General features: G+C 38.6%; 2 protein-coding genes across 2 annotated transcripts; both read left to right on the top strand.

The window, feature by feature from the left end:
* The first annotated feature begins 626 nt into the window (after window positions 1–626).
* On the top strand, window positions 627–22351 carry LOC102512156 (olfactory receptor 149-like). The gene is given in 3 exon segments (XM_032472289.1): window positions 627–764; window positions 10206–10339; window positions 21348–22351. A coding segment is annotated over 1 exon segment (933 nt). The 5' UTR covers window positions 627–764; window positions 10206–10339; window positions 21348–21418.
* LOC102512400 (olfactory receptor 8G1) lies at window positions 11302–12244 on the top strand. The gene is given in 2 exon segments (XM_006174355.3): window positions 11302–11673; window positions 11675–12244. Coding segments are annotated over 2 exon segments (936 nt in total). The 5' UTR covers window positions 11302–11307.
* Window positions 22352–23047: the final 696 nt, after the last annotated feature.

Here is a 23047-nt window from a genome sequence, read left to right as displayed (position 1 = left end):
GATGATGGAGGCAAGATAGTTATCTTGAAATTATCTGCATCAACCTTAGAATTTTTCTAAGATTTCGTTTTATATTAAAGGTTATTTGAAAATGTGATTCATGAATATTTTATGTTCTATTCCATAATAAATCCATTTTTAATTTTTAAATAATTGTTTTCATCCTCAAAATTTCAAGTTATTTCAGACTTTATAAAGATCAATCTTGTTCATTCTCTTGCATCATGAATCTCAGGTCCCATGTGGATTAATCCTTGTCCAGACAATACAGTTGAAAACCAGTGCTCTACAACTGTGTCATTTCCTCTTAATTTGGTCATTTAAAAAGATAATTGCCTTTTCCCCTTTCCTTCTCTTGCTTTTCCAGTTTCTTTCTCCATGCAAACTTGTGTCAGAAAACTGCTTGAATGTGTGGGGAAACCCCTTCTCCCCAACACTGAAAACTGAGTTCAGAACAGCTACGACAATGCAAACAGCAGGCATTTAATGCTATCATGCCAAAAGTCCTAGATCCATTTCTACTGCTTATAACATTGCTCCTATTCCATTTGTGTCACGGCCTGGCTCCAGCCTTTTGGCCCCTGTTCTCTCTGTGTGGCATTTAGACTCACTCTAAGGACTTGACTCAGACCTGTCTCACTGGAGATTATTGCTTTGTGTTCTCCTGAGCAAAATGCTGTGTTCTCCACTAGGTTCCAAGTTGCAGAAGAGCTGTTTTTCTAAAATCAGCCTCTCCCTATGGCCTGGTACAGGGCCAGTCACAGGTGAGTAGTCAAGATAATTTATTGATTTTGATTAGTCAAATGCACATTTTTGTTGCTGTTGTCTGTCTGCTTTGTTTTGTTTCCTTGTTTTTACAAAATCCACTTTCTGGGAAGATGTCTGCTGTTCTGGCAACATGTACAGATGGCCATGGCAACATGTTTGGGCATCGGTTTCGCACACGTGTAAAACAGAAATGCTTGTCGGATTCAAAACAAGCGAGAGAGTCAGGCTTATGTTCTCAGGTTCTGTGCCCTCCTGCCCCTGCTGCACCTCTGACAACAACTCAGCTCTCAATTTTTGAAGCAAAAATGGAGTAATTTCAAAGACTTGTCTAATATTTTTGAGCAGTTAAAGAAATGTATTGCCTTTCAGATCCCTCAATTTGTGAATGAGCTGACATTTTCAGTGACCCACTCTCGGTGGATGTAAATAAAGAGCTATGCGGATTTGCTTATGAATTCTAGAAACCCTGCTTGGGTGGATTTCTTGCGTGTTCCTGATGATCTTTGGGTGTGATTTGACCTTCCTGTCCAGGAAGAACTGACTAGCGGTGGAATCTGGTAGCTCTACTATCAGTTGGTGGAGAAACTTGTCAGTTGGTGTTGTAGGCAGAATAAGGCTTCCCCAAGATGCCCGTGGCCGAATCTCCAAAACCTGTGAACGTGTCAGGTCGCTGACACAGGGGAACTAAGACTGCAAATGAATTAGGTTGTTCATCAGCTGACTCTGACATGAGGGAATAACTGAGATGATCTGGGTGAGCCCAGTGTAGTTACAAAGATTTCTCTAAGTGGAGGAGGGAGGCAGAGGAGAACCAGAGAAATGAGAGCTGAGAAGGAACTCAGCCCTACCAACACCCTGATTTTAGCGTAGTGACACTCATTATGGACTTCTAACCTCCAGAACTGTAAAACGATAAATTGCCAATGTTTGAAGCCATTAACTACGTTTGTGGTAATGTTTTTTACAGCAGCAATAGGAAACTCATACAGCGGATATGTCTCTGAGCTTCACCGCTGATTCAAAAGCTGTCCTGACTCTCCCCTGCTCGGCTAGGGGAGGCAGACGGCTGGGGCTCTGAGGGATGGATGCTCTGATAAACTCCTCTGAACCTGTTCGCCTCCAGGGAAGACTGGGATACCAAACTAGGAGTGCACAGGAGGACAAAGGCCCTAGATGCTCACTGAGAAAGGTCCTAGAGAGACACATGAGTAAACACTCAGCTCTCACCTATCGTAGGGGAGCAACTGTATATCAGTCTTGAGCAGACATCCCTTGGCCTCACAAAACAAGTATTCTTTTAGTGCCAGAGGTCCAGGGTCTGAGAAATTATGAAGATAACTTTTAACAAAGAATTATCACACCCTCAACATGCTCTGGAAGATCTCAAGTATTATCTGTTAAAACCAGGGATATTTACTGATTGAAAATCCTCACTTACACTTACAATCACTTACAAAGGATTCATATAATTAAAAAAAGAAAAACAACAATAATAACATTTGTTAGAACTTAGCATTTAAAGACATATCTATCTTAAACCAATTAAAAAGAGAGGCTTATTCTAAATTTAGGAAAACTCATTTTTTGAGGGAAATATCTAAACTCAAAATATATACCAAAATGAGTATCAGATGGATGAAGAGTTAAATAATAAAAACAAGGGCAAACAAAACCCAATAATCTAACTGAGAAAGTCCTGCTGTACACCTTTACTCATTCACTAAAGAAGAAAAGGAGCTGCTCTGAAGAGGCAGGGGAGAGGCCAGTATATATGTGACTTGGTGAAGGGGTACGTGCCATCCAGCACACATCTCTGTAGAAGGTTACTGCTAATCACAAGGAATAGACATCTCAGCTAATGATTTTAGCACTTTGGAAGTACTGGAAGGTGCAAAAATCTGGGTTCAGAACAACTCCTCCTGAAATATATTTGACTATCTGAGTAGGGCCCATTCTGCCTGTTTTCCCAAAGCACAGAATGCCCTATCTTGTTCCTTGTCCTTGAATACCTTTCAGAGTTTACTCTAGGTCGGGGACCACAGTGGCCAATGACTTAATCCTTGTAAAACACCACAGAAAGCTGCAAATGGCATTATTTTATTATTTTTTATGGCTAAGTAGTATTCCATTGTCTATACTTCAATAAAAATATATTAAAAAAAACCAAAACACCATTGAAAGCAACATTCTTTTCCTTTACAGAAGTACAGGTTACACTCCTAACAACCGCTACCAAGCTGAGGAAGAAGTATGAGTGGAGGGAAATAAAATGACAAAAGGCTTTTTAAACTAAGATGAATACCTGATACACTGGCATCAAGCCCTAGAAAGATCCATAAGTTTATATGAAATAATAAGACCTAAGTGGAACTTGTGGCAGAATAATTGAGGCACCTCAAGAAGGGTTTAAAGTACACTCATAAACTCTGACAAGCAGTTATATTTGGAACCCATGAAAATTAACCATTTGTGGGCAACTGACCCACAGTGGTTATGACACGTATGGAACCAGCAGCCACCACTGGAATGTGCTTGTACTCAATACAGCTAAACTGAATGCCTCATTTTAGAGAATGATAATCCTTTACAAATTTTCCAAATTTATGATTGTAAACTTAGGTAAAAGAGGAGTAACAAACACACAGCGTACGTTCAAGAGTACATTTAAGATTTATAAGGGATCTGAGACATATTTACACTAACTTGCATGCCCTGGTCATAAGAATGTTTTCTTATGTTTTGATTCTTAGCAATTCCTGGAGCTGGAGAACTTAGAACACCCTTTGAACAATATGTCAGTAATAGAATTTAATCCCTTCCTCTTTTAAGTCTTGGGAAGGCTGGGGTGAGGCTTTGAGCAAAGGACTGGCTACATAGAGCTGTGTGCCTCCAGGCTGTATTTAAATAGTCTACTTTATATATCAATGGAATGCAAAAATGCAAAAAGATAGATGTCCAAGGTCAGGATGATCCCACTTGTGACCTATCTCTCCAAACTGAAAGTAGTGTAGTAGAGAATAACCTTTGTTTTGTTGGACACCATGACCTAGCCCAAGGGGATGGCTGCAAGAACAAGGAACGCCTGCAGCAAGACGATTACACCAATCAAGCACACCCCCTCCCTTATTTTTTGTATAAAAGGAGCCTGTATTCTGACTAGAGCAGGATGGTTCTCCAAGACATTAATCTACCATCCTCTGGGTCTGCCGGCTTTCCAAATAAAGTCCCTATTCCTTGCCCCATCACCTCATCTCCTGATTTACTGGCCTATCGGGCGGGGAACAGAACGAGTTTAGACTCGGCAACAGTAAGACAGTGGGTGCAGTATAAATGCGAGCCCAGAAGGGTGGAAGAATCAGGAACTCACTTTTGTCCTCTCCTTGCTTCTGGAGCTTGTGATTCAAAAGAATGAGGCACACAGGCTCTCCTAGCTCTTTAAGTCTTTAGGTCTCCTAGCTCATTCTTATCTGTTCCTGATCACTTGAACCTACGCAGAATGGCAAGTACGGTTGCCTTCTCCTTTTGGACATATATTAGCTTTATAGATTTCAGGAATCCTGGCAGTTATCTTGGATTTCTGATGCAGTCTAGTAAGTCTGTAACTGTAGACTTAGAGTGCTCCAGGGTGGACACCAGCCAGGCATGTGTGTTCTGCAATCTGTGTTCTGTTGTCCTCTGGTGGATAAAGAACATCTCCAGTCTTAGCACAGATTTTAAGGTTTTCCCTGGGTTGAGGAGTCATCTGGATGTTTGTGTTTGAAGGGGCAGTGATAGAGGAAGAAACTTGTTCTACGAGTGACTGGATAATTTTGAAGAGATGACAAACTCTGCATAAGTGTTTATGTCCAAAGATGTTCATTACCTTATTATTTATAAAATAATTTGAAAAAAATTAGAAACAATTGAAATATTGAACAGTGTTCAATATTCATTGGAGATAATTATTTTAAATAATTATGATTATTATAATTGGATTATGAGCATTTCTTCTGATGATTTTTTAAACTACAGTGAATACTTGTGATTATTGTTGCAATGTGATAAAAATGTTTTCTTTAAATTATGACTGCTGAATAAAATTAAATATTTTTTTAAAATCAGTTTTATCTGCAGTATTTTGTGGGGTCTCCTTACGACTGAGAACTGCAAGAATTTCTCAGAATGATGCTAGTCTGCATGCTAGTCCTCAGCAGTTTGTCAAAATAATTATTTGAGTGTTTACCCCAGCTGATGAAGTTCTGTGATTTCTCCTTCAGGTGAGCAAATCATGAGGGCTGTATCTCCCTGAATACACCTGTCTCTCTAGATTTTAGGGTGGCATTTTGCCCTGCAACCTCTATTCTCTGAATGGGTCCAAGAAAAGTCATTAATTTTCAATTTATCTGGTTTTTTTCTTGTATGGACAGGAATGACAACTCTTAGGTTCTTTACTTGTCTTTGCTCAAACTATAAGTCAGAATGCAGTTTCTGTTGTTATTTTTGTTTGTTTTATTTTTGGGAGAATTAGAAGAGAATCACTGTATTGCTTTGCCAGGCAAAGGGACCACAAGCAGGCTAGTGCCTCACAGACTGTGAGCCCCTCAGCATGCGAGTTTTGATACCTGGTATTGGCTAGTTCAACACTGAAAGTAAAGGAGGCATCATCTAGGACATAATTAAGAAGAACATTGTTGTACATTGATATAGCATCTCTATACAGTTTAGACAGAAACAGGTTAAACATGGCTAGTGATGTGGACTTAACAGAACTTGTGAAAGGAAAAACAGAAATTATATTCAGATAGGAAGCTGCTTTCAAAGACCTTCTAGAACAGTGTCTGCAGGCTTTTATTTCTAGCCCTTAATCTAATGACTGTCTATCGTCTCAACACTGAGAATATTATACACAAGGGAACTAATAAGAGTATTAACGAAGAATGAAAAAAGCAAATTTTAATTGCTCCTACACCCCAAGAGCTCATTCCTGGTGAAAGGAAATCTTGAGGGAGCCTCCAATAGCTTCCAATATATTTTTAATGCTACCTCTTGTATGTTGAAACCTTAGATGAAAGCATGTCACTTTGGCAAGCGCCTCTGGTAGAATTATGAGGAAGGGACAATAGGGAATCACGGTTCTTGATTCTTAGTATCTACATGAACAACTCAGCAATCGAGACCTGCATTTGAGCCCTAAGTAAAAGAGAGCCCAGGATTTTCTATCTTGAACAGCCTCTACCATCATCATCAAGACCTACTTCTCTTAGTACTTGGTCTAAAGCATATATATAATCCAGACTAAGGTTTCCAAGTAAAGGTGAGTATCCGAGTTTTAGAAAGTTTTAGAACTTTTAAATCTCAGATTGTTAAGAGAGTCTAGCCTCCTCACAACATTACGGGAATTTCCTGAAGTCCAATGGTTACTCATCTTTTGCTGTAACACATATGACGATGGAAAATTATCTTTTTCATAATTCCACCCACGCTACTTCCAGACCCATCTAATGGTTAGAGATTCTTGACCTTCAAACATGTGTCTCATTGGCCGTAGCTCTGCCCTTTGAGGTAACATACAAAAAAAGGTCTAATTCCAGTTCATGTTATTTTGATCCAAATATTCAGGTTTGGTTTTTTTTTTTTTGGACAGTTATATTTTGAAAATCGCCATCATAAAATACAGCCCCTAGGACTAAGCATAGTTCACCGAGTGAGTTTATCTTGTGGGACTATCATTTCCTTTATTTTGGATATTACGTTCTTTTTTTTTTTTTAATGAATTCATTGGCAGTTTTAGGTGTTTTTCTCTTGATCCAGATCTTTTGAACATGAAGAGCTGTGAGGCCAATGCTTCCCGATTTTGAATGTTTTGTAGACCTGGCTTATTTCTACTTCTCCTTCCAGGTTCAGGCTTCTTTCGAAAGCCTTCATTGATGTCTGTTCTGGTTTAGCACCATGGTCACCATGCTCCTGAAGGACCTGTTCAATCACATGTTTATCACATTGTCCAGTCCACCCACAACTCCTTTTAGTTTGTAACGTTCTGAAGAGCAGGGATTCTATTTTATTCATCTCTCTATCCTGAGGGTCCACAGCAAACTCTACGCTTACAGATAGTGAAACTCTTTGTAGTATCAGCCCAGATTCACAGGCCTACAACATCTTCTTACCATCATAAAAGTGTTTGTTACTCTCTTTTGTTAACATTATCTACGAATTTCATAAAGATTTCTTCTATGGCATCATCCGAGTTATTGACAGAATGTTTTTCAAGATAAGACTGAGTATACAGACCCATGGAATAATAACTCAACATTTCTCACTTTATGAGTAATCTTTAGATGTTCCTTGAATTCATGTAACTATGATATATATTGTTCTATATTTTTACCTACCACATGTAACTTTATCATGTCCACAGATTATACAAGAAATTCAGCAAATGCTTTCTTGAAATCAAGATAACTTGGGATGATAAAAGTCTTTTACTCTATTAATTTAGTAAACCTAAAGAAACAAAAATTCTGGGTATAACTTAATGATCCTATGCTGGCTATGAATCGTAACACTTCTTTTATAAAACTTTAAAAATTTTTCTTTCTTAAATTGTTTTTGGTGTTTTTCTCAGGATTCATTCATCTCTTAGGTAAATCTGACCAAGTTCAGAAAAGACCATTAATGCAGTGTTGGGAATTCTCCACATTTAAGAATCACAGGCATTCAGGCAGACAGGTGCTGTTACCTGGGCAGAATGGGAAGTAATAGAAACTAAGAGCATGCACCAGAGTCGGACTTCAGGGGGAGCTGGTCACATGTAAAGATTAAGAGGCCAACACCTGCAGTCAAACATTACAGACTGGACAAGACATAACGGACCTTCTGTGATGGCCATCAGTACTGAGTGGGCCAGGTTTGTGAGAGGCCAGGAGTACATGAAAAAACAAGCAGTTGTCCTTTCTAAAGAGTCAGAAATATTGAAGGATACAGCAACTCAGCCTTTTAAATATGAAATAAGACAAAATTAGGTAAAATTAGTTCAAAGAAATAACTGTGATTCTGGAAAAGATAACTGGGAAACTGCCATTTTGCATTTTTGGATTTACAAAAATTGGCAGCAGGTTTGGCTTGAAAATGAGTTGAAATTTTTGCACATTAGACATATTTAAATTTCTCATAGTAATGTATGGAATTGGCCCAGAGTCAAGGATGGTTTGTCTCTGCAGGAGATGGAAAACTTACTGATCTTCCGGGCATAAGACAAAAGTCAGTATCACGCAGCAAATTACTGGGCACCTCACTTAAGTCTGCTGAGTATTTTCTGACACTGATTTCAGGTCTCCTTACTGTATTTACTTTACTTGTTTGTTTGTATTTGTTATTTTTTTCCTCCAATGAAGACACAGAAGAAATGTTTTAAATAGAGTCTATGTCTGACTTATGTCTGTAACTGATTAACAATTCATGGTTAAGAACTATATTTTTCTTGTTTATGTATTAGATAAAAAATATTATAATTGTAAAAGATAGTTACAATTTTTGAGCACTACAGCTCAACCTGGCACAATTTTGGGGGGAGAAAAAGATCTCATTTGAAGAAAAACCTAATGGGCATACTTGGCATAAATGAAAAGGCACACATCAGACATAACCTAAATGCGGAAGGCCTAGAGGACAAAGGCAAATTAGCAAGCTGGGGTGGAATGCTTTGTATGGTCAATATGGTATCACTATCATTTTATTGTTGTTGTTTGACTTGTTTTATAACAACTTCATTGAAATGTAACTCACATACCATAAAATTTACCCTTGGTACGTGAGCAAATCAGCATTTTCCAGTACATTCATAGAGTTGTACAACCATCACCATGTCCTAATTGTAGAACTTTCATCACTTCCCTCCAGAAAAGCCCTGTACCCTTCAGCAATCACTTCCCATTCTCCCCTGCCTCCAGCTCCTGGAAGCTTTTAAGCTTCTTTCTCTATGAATTTATCTCTTCAGGACACGTCATATACATGGAATCATATAATATGTGGCTTTTCGTGTCTGTTTCCTTCACTTAGCATAACGTTTTCAGGTTCATCCACGATGTGGCATATCTCAATACTTTATCACTTTTTAATGCTGAATAATATTCCATTATATGAATATACCACCGTTTGTTTATCCATTCATATTTGATGGACATTTGGATGGTTTTCTCTTTTGACTATTATGAATAATATCGCTGCTCTAAACATTCATGTGCAAGTTTTTAGGTGGACATTTGTTTTCAGCTCTTGTGAGTATGTGCCTAGGAGTAAAACTGCTGGGTCACATGGTAAATTTATGCTTAATGCTTTGAGGGGCTGCTGAACTGGTTTCCTAAGCAGCTGTATCATTTACAGTCCCATCAGCACTGTGTAGGGGTTCTAATTTCTCCAGATCCTTGCTATCATCTGTCTTTTTGATTATAGCCATCCTCACGTATAGAGGGCATATATCTCATTGTAGTTTTGATTTATAATTCCCTAATGACTAATGATTTTTGAGCCTCTTTTCAGGTGCTTACTGGTCATTTGCATATCTTATTTGGAAAAATGTCTACTCAAATCCTCTACTCATTTCAAAATGTGGCTGTCTGTTATTACTAAGTTGCAAGGGTTTTTGTCAGATATATGGCTTTCAAATATTTTTCCCAAAGAATGAGATTATTTTACTGTGGCTCCAATCATTAGTGTGATATTAGAAAAACTTTGAAGCTGGGAGACAAAGTACTACATAAAAGATGAATTTTGGCGTGGGACTTACCAGTTTTCAGCCATGCTTCACACACTATAAGCATAAACACCACAGGCAGACGTTTCAGTGGCAGAATGGCACCATGCTGTTCACAGAATTTTATATGCAGTTGACAATTTGGGAAAGACGAAGACTTTTTGTTTTATTTCGTTCATGCTGTGCCAGTTGCATCCTGATCAAACACTGTTCATTGTGTATCCACACATGGATACGATAAGTAACTTGCTGACGATTCATCTCTGCAGGATCTTATCTAGACTCTGGTCCAACCAGAATCACTCAACGAATGTTAGTATCACGACTATAATTTTTCTCCAGCTCTTATGTTCTTTGAATCCAGCATGTGTTTTATACATGCCTTGATTTTAGGATAGTATTTCCAGAAGCTATCAATACTAGCTCAAGTCCTTTATTACTGCTTTTATTTATTATGGCTATGTCATTTTTTATCTGTATTATGAGGAAATCAAAAACCACATTTATATTGAAAAACCACAGTCTGAGGTTTAGTTTCCTCATCTATAAAGTGGGAATAATACACTCATAAGGTTTCTGGGAGGAAATGCCTCAGACTCCACTTATAAAAGGGCCTGGACAGCACATGGCATGCACTGAATAAACAGGACTAGTTTTCTGATGCACCAATAATCTCTGACGGTGTCTCCTGGATCTCTTTCTTTCGAAGACAGAACAGTCATCACAGTGTGCTGTGCCTGGAATCATCAGCTTGCTTCCAAACCCTTCCTGCAGCCATAGAAGCATACTCAGGTTCCTTCTGCTTTGGTCTCTTGTGCCTCTTGTGATTGCTTTGGTTCAAAGGTGAGTACAAAGACACCAAGACAACACACACACTCTTGTTCCGGCCGAAGCATCATGCAAGGCTGACATTCTGCCAGCTGTGGTTTCCCGGAACATAAGCCCAAGGGTCATGAACCACATCAGGTCATTCCAAGGACTTAGCACATGGTAAATATTCCATAAGTGTTTTTAGGATGAATGGATTTGGGCTTTTAGTATTTCACACTTCTGAATTCTCCTCATTAGGAAACTTGCATCCTTCCTGGATGTGGAGTTTAGGCTGAATGATAGACTTATTGTTAGCCATCCAGGTACTTTCCAGACCCACTCTTTCTGTATATTTGAAAAGGTGCCAGGAGTGGAAGTATTCACTACAGGCGGTCAGTTGTTGATACACTGTTGTCAGTACTTAACATGAATTTTCCTGCCTTGCATTAATTGCTCTGCACAGTTTCTCTCACATGACAAAAGATATAAAAGATAGAAGGGCAGATATGAGCAGTTAAAATAAGAGATGGAAGGTGAGACTGGCCTTATTTCATATCGTTGATCCTTTGCTTATTACATGCCTAACTCTGGGCAAATATATCCAACCACAGCAATGTATCAGTTACCTAACATGTAACACAGGCATGCGAGTATATGCTCTGTAGACAATTTGAGAGGAATACAAACAAATCATGGAAAGTTCTTACAACAATCAAAGTTGACAGAAAAGTTCTTTGGCTGTTCAGGGACTGGGCAGTACTGAGACCCACTCTTACAGCACAGATCAAAAAAGGCATAGTTCTTTCTGATTTTTAGTTTCATGTCCTATCTTAGATCTCAGGGTCTTTGAGCACTAACATGGATCAGGAGACAGACAGGGAACGGGAGCTACCTGGGTGAAAACCCTCGATTTTTATGTCACACTTCATTGTAATAGTAGGACCATAAATATCTACCTCAAATTTTCCTCTTCTTTTCTTACATAAAGTTCCCAGAGGGAAATGACAGAAGGAAATCATTCCACAGTGACTGAGTTCATCCTCGCTGGACTAACAGAACAGCCAGAACTCCAGCTGCCCCTCTTCTTCCTTTTCCTGGGAATCTATGTGGTCACAGTGGTGGGGAACCTGGGCATGATCACACTGGTTGGGCTCAGTTCTCACCTGCACACCCCCATGTACTGTTTCCTCAGTAGCTTGTCCTTCATTGATGTCTGTCATTCCACCGTCATTACCCCCAAAATGCTGGGGAACTTTGTGACAAAGAAGAATACCATCTCCTACCCTGAATGCATGACCCAGCTCTATTTCTTCCTTGTTTTTGCCGTCTCGGAGTGTTTCATGCTGGCTGCGATGGCCTATGACCTGCTACGTTGCCATCTGTAACCCCTTGCTTTATAACGTCATCATGTCCCATCAGGCCTGTTTCTCTCTGATTTTGGGAGTGTATATTATAGCCTTGGTGTGTGCATTCTCTCATACAGGCTGCATGCTTAGGGTTCACTTCTGCAAACTTGATGTGATCAACCATTACTTCTGTGATCTTCTTCCCCTCCTAAAGCTCTCCTGCTCTAGCACCTATGTCAATGAACTACTCATTCTATGTTTTGGAGCCCTTAACATCTTTGTCCCCATCCTGACCATCCTCAGCTCCTACATCTTCATCATTGCCAGCATCCTCCGCATCCGCTCCAAGGAAGGCAGATCCAAAGCCTTCAGCACGTGCAGCTCCCATATGTTGGCAGTTGTGATCTTTTTTGGATCTGCTGCATTCATGTACCTGCAGCCATCCTCAGTCAGTTCCATGGACCAAGGGAAAGTGTCCTCTGTGTTTTATACCATTATTGTGCCCATGCTGAATCCCCTGATCTATAGCCTTCGGAATAAAGATGTCAATGTTGCCCTAAAGAAAGTGCTAGAAAGAAGGATATTCTTGTGATCAGAAATAATATGAGGATGACTTTTTATTCTACATCATTGTCTATTATATTGTATGAATTGGTGTGTTTAATATATCCATATATTTAGTGGGATTCTATTAACATTATTTCTTACTCCTATGGCCTTGGTGCCATTTCTTTGTGGATGTTTCTCTGATAAATATCATTGAGACACAGATTAAAAGAAATTCTAAAGATGACTTGGATACATGGACCCACTAGTGCCATCAAAATTATCTCTTTCTCTTTTCTTTCATACAATTGATAAAAACCCTCTATCAATGAAAATATTTTCTAGCAGTGATTATCAACCTCCTTTCTTCTACCCAATCAAAAAATAACAAAACCATAGCAACGTGATGACTGTATTCTTTACCTTTTGCACATCTCTACTCTGGAAAAGTCTCTTTCCCTTCATCTCCCACCGCACACCTTTGTTCTCTGAGTTATTTCCTCTTTTTCCTCCTTAAGAAACATGATTAGATTTTTAAAATCTGAGTTACAGACCTACATTTGTTGTTATTGTGCCCAATCAAATATCCTCCTGCTTTGGCATCTATTACTCTAGTTGTAACTGTCTGTTTATTGTCAAAATCCACGCTGGACTGTGATCTCCCTCAAGGTAGCCTCCTGTCGTGTGTGGTGCACTGCCATATCTCAGGGTAGCAGAATGCCTGCTACCTAGTAGGTCCTTGATAATTTTCTTGGTATTTATTTCCCTCTATAAAATATTTATATGAAAACCACTATGTACCCAATTCTGTCTTCCTCCTTTAACTCCTTCAAGAGCTATAAATGGCTTTTTTGGTTTTAGTTCAAATCAATTAAGTGTAAGTTTGGAGAATTCTTCAAAGATCTGTAAGATAACTAGTAAAATTCTTACTTGTTTCTATACAAGGACTGAGAAGTACTAATTCTGAATTCCTTCGGTGGCAAATTCCAACACAGATGTGGTAATTTTTGAATATCTGATTTCTTATGTCATTAAAATCTGTTGACACCAGGAAGTCCCCGAAGCAAGTCTAATTTATTCTTGAATTCAAGTATGCAGCAATAGAGAATCAAAAAAATTTTAAGAAGATTTTAAGTCTAATGGGTCAGCATAGCAAATCACGTGGTAAAGTGAGGCCTGACTTTTTAGATTTAACTCCAAGGACATGATCTATGGAAGAAAAACACTGGTGAGATGGAACTTATTAAAACTGAAAACTTCTACTCTGTGAATTACACTGTCAGAAGAATGTAAAAAGCTCACATCAGAGGTAATGATTTGATTGTGAGGAAAACAGAATCTTTTTATGTATTTTTTTTTTTTTTTAGAAAAGAGAGAGTGGAACAATCATTCATTATTTTCGCTCTCTTTCCAGCCCTATATTCAAGAAATACTAGTTCCAAGACCAGTAGAGCAGAGCGGCCAGGCTGCTGTAAACTGCCTTTACAACCCAGACATGGAACTGTGGTGAGCCTCACTGAATTACTGCGGCTTCTGCACAGACTCAAGGACTAGCTCCCACCAGAGGGCTCAACTTGTCCCTGGATTTGTCAAATACATAAGCTCTTATCAGGGCTTTAGATTTTTGTCTTCTACTATGGAGCTTCCCTTTAAACGGGTGGTAGATTTCATTAATGGGCAAATAAAAATGGGCAGAGGTCTTACTGTGAAAAGAATACTGTACGTTATTACACTAAGAAAGAGAAGTGGGTCAACTAAAATACTGCAAACCTAAAAGCTAAGACGTAACTTACAGATATGGATTTGAAACACTCTTTCTAGGTAGCAAGTCTGTTTAGGAAATCAAGTGATTTAAAAATGTTGCTTCAGTTTTATGATCATAGTAAGAGCATAGAAAAAAGAAAACAAAATAAAGTAGAACAAGTTAATTAAACTAGGACAGAGAGAGAGAGGACAGGACAGACCACAAACCTATGTATTAGAAAATGGTAACTTAAAGGCCAGGAACCCAGGACTCTAGTCATTGAAATATTAAAGCCACTGAAAAAAAGTAAATAGCACACATTTCCCTTAAAGACTGAAAGATCTAAAGATCTTTAATCTTAATGTTGTGTCAAATTCCAGTGTAGAGCACAATTTTCCAGTTATACATGAACATATATATATTCATTGTCACATTCCTTTCTCTGTGAGCTACCATAAGATCTTGTGTATATTTCCCTGTGCTATACAGTATAATCCTGTTTATCTATTATACAATTTTGAAATCCCGTCTATCCCTTCCCACCCTACGCCCCCTTGGCAACCGCAAGTCTGTATTCTATGTCTATGAGTCTATTTCTGTTTTGTATTTATGCTTTTTTTTTTGTTTTTTTTTTTTTAGATTCCACATATAAGCAATCTCATACGGTATTTTTCTTTCTCTTTCTGGCTTACTTCACTTAGAATGACAAGTTCAGCATAATCTACCACATTATGCATTCATTCCAAATTAAAGTATTTAATCAGGGGAAATGAAAACATAAGTTTATAGAAAGATTTGTATATAAAGATTAATAGTAGCTTTATTTATAAAAGCCCAATACAAGAAGCAGCAAAAGTGTTGATCAATAGAAGACATTGTGTGGCTTATTATCAAATGTATGCTACTCATTAAGAAAAGCAATGAACTACTGATATGCCCAGCAACATGGATGAATCTCAGAATAATTATTCTAAGCAGAAGGAGCCAGATACCCACCTGCTAAAAGAGTACATTTATATAATCCCATCTATATAAAATTCTAGAAAAATCAAACTAGCCTATATTGGCAGGAAAGAGATCATTATTTGCCTGGGGACAGATGTGGGGAATTACAAAGAGATAGGAATAAAAGTTTGTGCATGATGGGTATGTTTATTGCCTGATTGTGGTAATGGTTTTACATAAGTGTACACATTTATATTTTTATATACACACATATAAGTACACAGAGAGATGGACAGATAAGGAATACTAGTGTATTTTTAAATAAACAGATAACTATTTCTATTACATCTCAATAAAGCTCAATAAATTTCAAATAAAAATGTGGTATTGATTAAACAAAAAAATAGACTGGAAGCTATTCACTAAGTACATTTAATCACATGTAATCTGTACCTGATCACTAATTCAGCTAAGTCTGTCTTTTGTTGCTCTGTTTTAATGCATAAGCCTAGATATAAAAAAACCGTATCAATTACATTACTGGATGTAGAAGATTTTCCAATACTAATTACACTAAAAATCTCTTGTCAGGGAAGTTCAATTAACTGTTTGCTATTTTCAAACTAAAAGCTTCCATTCATTTCCTAATTTATCCTAATACACTCTCATTCTGTACTTTCTATTCATATCTAGTTATAACCTATAAAATGTCAGAACAGAAAAACTCCTTCATGATTTATGTTCCTCTAGCTATTTAAAAAGAGATAACTCCATAAGTTCACTGTGCTTTCTTCTTTTCGTTACTTTGGAAAAAAGAATTTCTACAGCAATTACCATGATTCCAATATATATTTATAAAGCTGAATATGTCAATTATATATGTAATGTGTATATACATATATATGTATTCTTCCACATATATGAGTATATATGAAAGGAAAACTAACTGTAGACACTCATAGGAGTTTTCTTCCTCCTACTCACAGCTCTTTCTTATTCTCCATACACCCCAGGGTATCTAATTCTAGTCAGAAAATTCTCTAAAAAGATAAAACTTTTTTACTTTACAAATATTTTAGGTTTTCTTCAACAACAAAAATGATAACAAGGAGACTGAGGCAAAGGGAGGTTAAACACCTTTTTAAATGTTACACGCTTAGAAAAAAACCAGAGTCAGGATTAGAGCCCAGCCAGGCACACTGACTTCAATCAACTTTCCCTTGACCACGCCAACATAAAACAGTAGCTGCGAATCTCACACAGATGCAACGAGAGTAGAGAGCAGTGAGTTACGAATTCCACCTTGGGGGCTCTGGGAAGGCTTTGTAGGAAAAGTTACATGAGAGTCAGACCTTTAGTGATGAACAAAATCTGTCATGGAACAGATGAAACGAAAGAATAAATGAATGTCAGGCAAAGAGAATCTTAGGAAGTCCCTGTCAGTCAGAGGGCAGTGAACACCTCCACGTGGTCATGCATAAAAGGGAGGAAATAATGGTGGAAAGAAAAGTAGACAGCAGAGTTGAATTTTATAAAGGGCAGGACACCGGGTAAAACTAAGGAGTCTTAACTGTAGTCTTAGCTGTGGACACAGGGGATCCATTCCAGGAATGACAGGTAAGCTTAGTCTGCACTGACTACAGGGCCAGGCCAGGCATCACACCCGCATCCGCACTGTATTAGCATAATAGAGACAGCTCTGCTCTCCTGCTCTGCTTCGTGCATCATATGCACTAAACTTTGCATATGAGCCAGACCAGTCATGCTCAGAGGCCTCCTCTGCCCCGCAACCTAGCTCCTAGCCCTTTTCTTCCATTTTCTGAGCACATGCAGCAAATATGGTGAAGCTGGAACAAAATAATTCGATCTCTGGTTTCTCTGTAGTTATTCATTCCACCACATCACAAAATTTTCCAAAACTCTGTTTTATCTCCTGTATGTTACCATGCTGACTGATACACCTCTGGAGTTCTTGAATTTTCTAAGACTCAGTGCATAAGCCCTGTGCATGCTAATCTGCATATGAGCTGGAAAGTGACAGGGGTAAAGAGGTAAATAAGCTTCAGGAGAAACAGGAAATCTTTAGAAAATGATCCTTAGTCTGAGTGAGCAACAGGCCCACAACAACTGCTGGAAGAACTTGCAACAATCTTGGAAGAAGAGAATAAGGGCCGTTCCACCTTACTGAGTGGGAAACTTCACAGTTAGCAGGATGTGACTGACGCTCACGCACATGAACCATGTGACTGCTGGGCTAATGGTCAGTAAAACACTGAGAACCTCATCCTCTGTGCACAGAATCACATGCTCATTATCACTGAGCTTCCTTCAACCACCGAAGTTCTCCAGCTAATGGTCTGACATCCACTCAGCCACGTATTTTGTGTTCCATCCCAGTGTTAGTAAAATGTTATATCCAGTCACCTGAAACCAACCAACCGCAAATGCTCACCTAGAGGCACCCCTTCTGCTCAGACTCCAAGACACGACCTTGTGCAAAGTGCCCTGTACTTCTCTCCCGAAACCTCTTCATCTCCTTGCCTGGCTCCTCCTCCTCCCTTCAGTGGAGTCTTTAAGGAGTCTCTCAACCATATCATGTAAAAAACATTTTTAAAAGAAGATATAAAAATGAAATTGGGATGAGGTATTTGAAGTACTAATTTATGGGGTAAAAATATATAGTCAGAGAATATTACAAATTATGCTTGTGTGCTTACCTTCCCTGTTTTGTTTACTTAAATGGCACTTTTATAACAAATGGAAATCATCTGACCTACTATAGTTCACTCTCCAGATTTAGTGACATCATGTATTCTCTTTGTTTTAGGTCTTTTTACAATATCCTTTTTTTTCCCTTAATGCTGAGTAATATTTAGGTAATCCTAGAGTTTGTCTTGTTTCTGATGTGTGACTGGAGTATATTCCAAAATACAAGTATGAATCTGTTCCATATTTTTGGCACCAGGCTTGCCATTACCAAGTGAATGGGTTGATAAGCCAGACAAGCTCAGTGTTAAAAGATGAAGATGCTATCACTGGATGAGACCCCTAAAGAGAGCCATCAAGACCCCTCCTTCTACTTGACTTGCTAATAGCCCCAATAGCTTTTTTAGAATCAGTCATTTATGGTGACGAGAGAGAACTGAACTTGAAGGGAATTTTCAAGGTTATTTGGATATATAAAGGAAGTTGACTAGTATAAATTATTCATGAAAGGTTGTTTCCTGAAACTGAGCTTAAGATGTATTAATGCCCATACTCATGATGCATAAACCATCATGGATTCAATCAAATTTGTTAAGAATATGAAAGCCAGACACACTCATTTCTGTACTTTCTTCATTACCTGATAACTCAAGGTTATTCCAAGCCACTGGAAAGGGGCTCCAGAGATTTAATCTGAGCCATCTGGAAACGAAATAGTCTGACAAAATTGGATGGAAATGTATTAATGAGCAGAAGTCTTCTTCCTTCAATTTCCTCACATTCTAAGAAGGATTTTGTATGTTAGGTCAGTCATACCAAATTGTAAATCTTTTTTTTTTAACATAATGTAACTTCTGTGATCTTTAAAATGCATAGAAGAATGTACAGTAGAAGAGCTATACAAAATGTATTCCATATAGATCTGAAATACAGATCTACAGATTCTTGAAAGTAACTTGATTACTGCCTAATTGATATGTGAGACAATATAACTGGTAATACATGCTGCTTTATTAGATCGGCACACTAAGACAAATTATCACGGAACAATGTTGTATTGGGGATTGTTGGAGATGCTGGTACATTTAAGATCTTATAGATTATGAACAATGTGAAAAGACGGTTTACAAAGGGCAAATTCCAGTGTTTGCTGCTAAAGCCTCTTTTGTTGATGAAGTTAGACATTTACTATTAGAAATGACTTGTTTGATGACAAAATGAGAGGCCTTTAGGAAAGACAGGTATTTTAATAATTAATAAAGGTTTATACTTAAATATCTGTGAAACTTTTCCTCCTTTGAATTGTGCAAGACACTACATTTAACTGTTCCCATGACACTGGTTGGAATCATGAGATAACATCTCTTAAGATGATTTAGCCAGATCAGCCTGTCTCCAGTTTGTTATTTAGGAATGCTCTATAAATAAAAACCAAGTGGAGGAGAACTGTGTGGTATGAGCGTAATATGATGCCCCTTCAGAGGTTCAGCTCTTACCCTGAGGAGTATGACACACAAATCTCTACTATCAGCCACAGTATCTAGAATCCGCCCTAGATCTTCCTCTCCAAACTCCTGTTGGATGTTTTTTCCATATGTATATCCTGAATCATACAAAATAGTATCCTTCCAGAGTTATATTTAACTCGTCAATCTTGGAGGTATCAGATTCCAAGAGCCATGCTTATGTATCTCCACTTTCTTTCATTTTTTTGACTATCGTCTACCACCCACCTTGTGCACACACGCAGTAATACGTGAACACAATTTTTACATAAATGCTTTTGTGTTAATATAAATACATAGACTTGCAAAGGTAAAACTTCAACTCAACTTAAAAAGTGGGATTTATTTATATAAATGAGATCACTTCAGTCCAGTTAGGTGGCAGGGGGGCAAAGTCTGTAAACTTACTGAATATTGGAAATCATATACAGCAAATAAGGGGGCAGGCTGTTATTTCTAGATGATGCAAATTTTCATTTATGTTACACCATAAATTGAGGTATGCTCTTGGGGACCTTCTTTAGGAAATTTCTCTGTGCTGTGGGACTAATTGACTCAAATATAATATGATCTTGAGAGACTCATCTCCCTCTCTGGAGCTCCAATCTACTACCTAAACTTTTCAGAGAATAGTAGATAAAGACAGGAAATGGTTGTGGGGTGGCCAGGAAGACCTCTCCAAATCTAAAGAATGAATCTGTGAGTGGTTTTCCATCACAAAGGGGCAACTGATTTCTGTGTTAAGTTTTTTGGGAGGCAGTGAAGGTATAGTGGAAAGAACTTTAAACTTGGAGTCAGAAGATTTGGGTATGACTTGCTCTTCATTTTTCAGTTTTAGAAAAGTTTTTAACTCTCTGAATGTCAGTGTCCTTTTTTGGAAATTGGGGTTAATTACCATGACCTTACAAGAACTTTGTGAGACTTAAGTGATCATAAAATTATATTATAACAATTAAGCAATTAAAAAATAACTATTTATAATTACCATTATTTATGAATGAATGTTAGAAAGTCCAGAGTTGGTAATTTAGAAGATCTTCCTACTGTTCTTTGTGTGAGACCCTACTGTACATCTAACAGATGGAGGAACTTGGGCAATTTGCTTAAACTCCTGTGCCTCAGTTTCCTAATGTGAAGGAGAGTTAACACTACCTGTCTCATAGAGTCGTGGTAAGGACAAAAGGCACTAATGTACATAAAGCACTCAGTATAGTGTCTGGACATGTTTATATTAACATAAATCAGGATGTTTGTCACTTTTTTAAAACTACAGATCATACACAAAAGCATCCCAAAGAGTTTCCATCATTCTAAGGCACTCTTGTTCAGTGGAATTCTGGCCTTCCACATGGCATGTGTCTCTATTCTATTGAGATATATTAAGAATGGTATTCAGTTATTACTGTAACTCATATAGCTATATTCATAATTCTTACTGTTATACAAGTGAATAGATTTATCATATTTAAATCAAAGCCACCTGTTCACTAGGAGTAATATTTGTTAAGCTTTATTGTGCCTTCTCAGATATATTTGAAAAGACGAACTATGTAATAAAGTCAAAGAATTTCAGAGGACATTAATGGTGCATGTAGGATAACTCTGCATGCAAATTAGAAACACAGGGTCATCACATCCCTGAAAGAACAGCATCTTACCCCTACCTAAAACCTTACAGTAGTGAGAACACAATCCTTCACAGGGAAACTTACCCATGATTTATTTTTCTATACTGAAATTAAAATCTAACTTTTTATTAGTTCCACTCTTTTTTACTGGTTATTCACCATAGAAAAGCATGCAGCAAATCTACATAGCACCTGAAGACAAGTGTCATGTCTCTGCTTCTCTAAGCCACATTTCCTGGGAGCTTTCACAGTAAAAGGGTTAGAAGCTTTAGCTCTGGAGTCAGACTTGAGTTTTAATCTCAGATGAGTTACTTTCTAGCTACGTGATCAAGTTACTAAAACTCTGTGCTTTTATTTCCTCTTCCACTTAATAAGGTTGTTCTGAGATTTAAATGTAAAAATAAAAGAACATAAAAATAAATTAGCATAGCACTTACAATGCTGTCAATATTAGCTGTTATTTTTAATAAACTATTCTCCGATGGGATGATTTAAAGCCACTTTACATCTTTATAATCTTCCTTTGAACGTATTTAGGTTATTAATGTCGTTTGTCAGGTACACTTGCTAAAAGAACACATAACGTGATAATTAAATAATTGCTTATTATTTATTACATAGCTTCTCAGTTTGACCAGTGTTCACGCCTTGGAGATCTGTGTTCTCTTTTGAAGTCCAATGTTCTAACAGAGATGAGGAATGCCTCGGTGGTGACCGCGTTTATTCTGCTGGGCATCCCGCACACACACGGCCTGGAGGCCACGCTCTTTGTCCTGTTTCTGTCCTTCTACGTCCTCACGCTTATAGGCAACCTGTTCATCCTACTGGCGATTGTCTCCTCCTCTCGGCTTCACACCCCCATGTACTTCTTCCTGTGTAAACTCTCTGTGTGTGACATATTTTTTCCTTCCGTGAGTTCCCCCAAGATGCTCTTCTACCTCTCAGGGAACAGCCGAGCCGTCTCCTATGCAGGCTGCGTGTCCCAGCTCTTCTTCTACCATTTCCTGGGCTGCACAGAGTGCTTCCTGTAAACGGTGATGGCTTACGACCGCTTTGTGGCCGTATGTCACCCTCTGCGCTACACGATAATCATGAGTCACAGAGCGTGTGCCATCCTGGCCATGGGGACCTCACTTTTTGGCTGCGTTCAGGCCACCTTTCTAACTACTCTCACCTTCCAGCTGCCCTACTGCGGCCCCAACGAGGTGGACTATTACTTCTGTGACATCCCAGTGATGCTGAAGCTGGCTTGTGCAGACACCTCGGCCCTGGAGATGGTGGGGCTCATCAGTGTGGGCCTCATGCCCCTCACCTGCTTCCTCCTCATCCTCACCTCCTACTGTCGCATCGTCTACTCCATCCTGCAGATCCGCTCTGCAGAGGGCCGGCGACGCGCCTTCTCCACCTGCAGTGCCCACCTCACTGCCATCCTTCTCTCTTTTATGCCAGTGGTTCTCATCTACCTGCAGCCTACCCCTAACCCCTGGCTTAATGCAACTGTTCAGGTTCTGAATAACCTGGTCGCCCCCGTGCTGAACCCCTTAATCTACAGCCTGAGAAATAAGGAAGTGAAATATTCTCTGAGGAAGGTGCTACAGCACCTGGCCTTCCTTCCTAAGAAGTGATGACATCAGAAGCTACACTTGAATAGCACCACATTGCTTACAGATGGAATTTGCACAGATATTGTCACTGCTCCCTTTTATAGATGAAGAAGCTAAGATTTGAAGGTATGAAGTGGATTGCTCAAGGTCACATAACTAATAAATTATCCTACTCAGGAGGAAAAAAATCTCTTCCCAGTTGGCAACAGAATAAAACAAACAAAACAAAACAGAAACCTAGACCTTCTGTCCTTCCCTCTTTGTTTTCCTCTCCTCCTCCATCCTCTCCTCATCCCTTCTCCCTTACCCTAGCACTTCCTCATCTTGGCTGGCATGATTATATAATGAACCCCTCAAGTGCCTGCAGCAGATAAGCTCTCATTTCATGCTCTATGATTTGTTGAAAAATGAGAGAATTTCAGCCATGACTTCTGGTGCCATTCTTTGACTTTTGAAATGAAAAGACTTTGTGTAAAGGAAAAGGACTTTGGGACGAGACTTCAGGTAGGTGTCTTAATGTGTGAATCACAGGTATCAATGTGCTCTATCACCCAAAATCTTGTCTGATGGTCTTAAACCTGAAAGCAAGACTTGACTGGGAGCCAAAGCAGTGGATGAAAGAGATGAAGAAGGTAGACCAGGAGAGTCTGCAAAGGGGTGACTAATTCTGTTGTTTTTCAGTATTAAAAATTTCAGTTTGTCTTTAGAATCACAAAG

Source organism: Camelus ferus, chromosome 33, assembly GCF_009834535.1.
Source record: "Camelus ferus isolate YT-003-E chromosome 33, BCGSAC_Cfer_1.0, whole genome shotgun sequence".
NCBI lineage: Eukaryota > Metazoa > Chordata > Mammalia > Artiodactyla > Camelidae > Camelus > Camelus ferus.
Note: the sequence above shows the minus strand (reverse complement) of the source record. Positions and strands in the feature narration are given on the sequence as shown.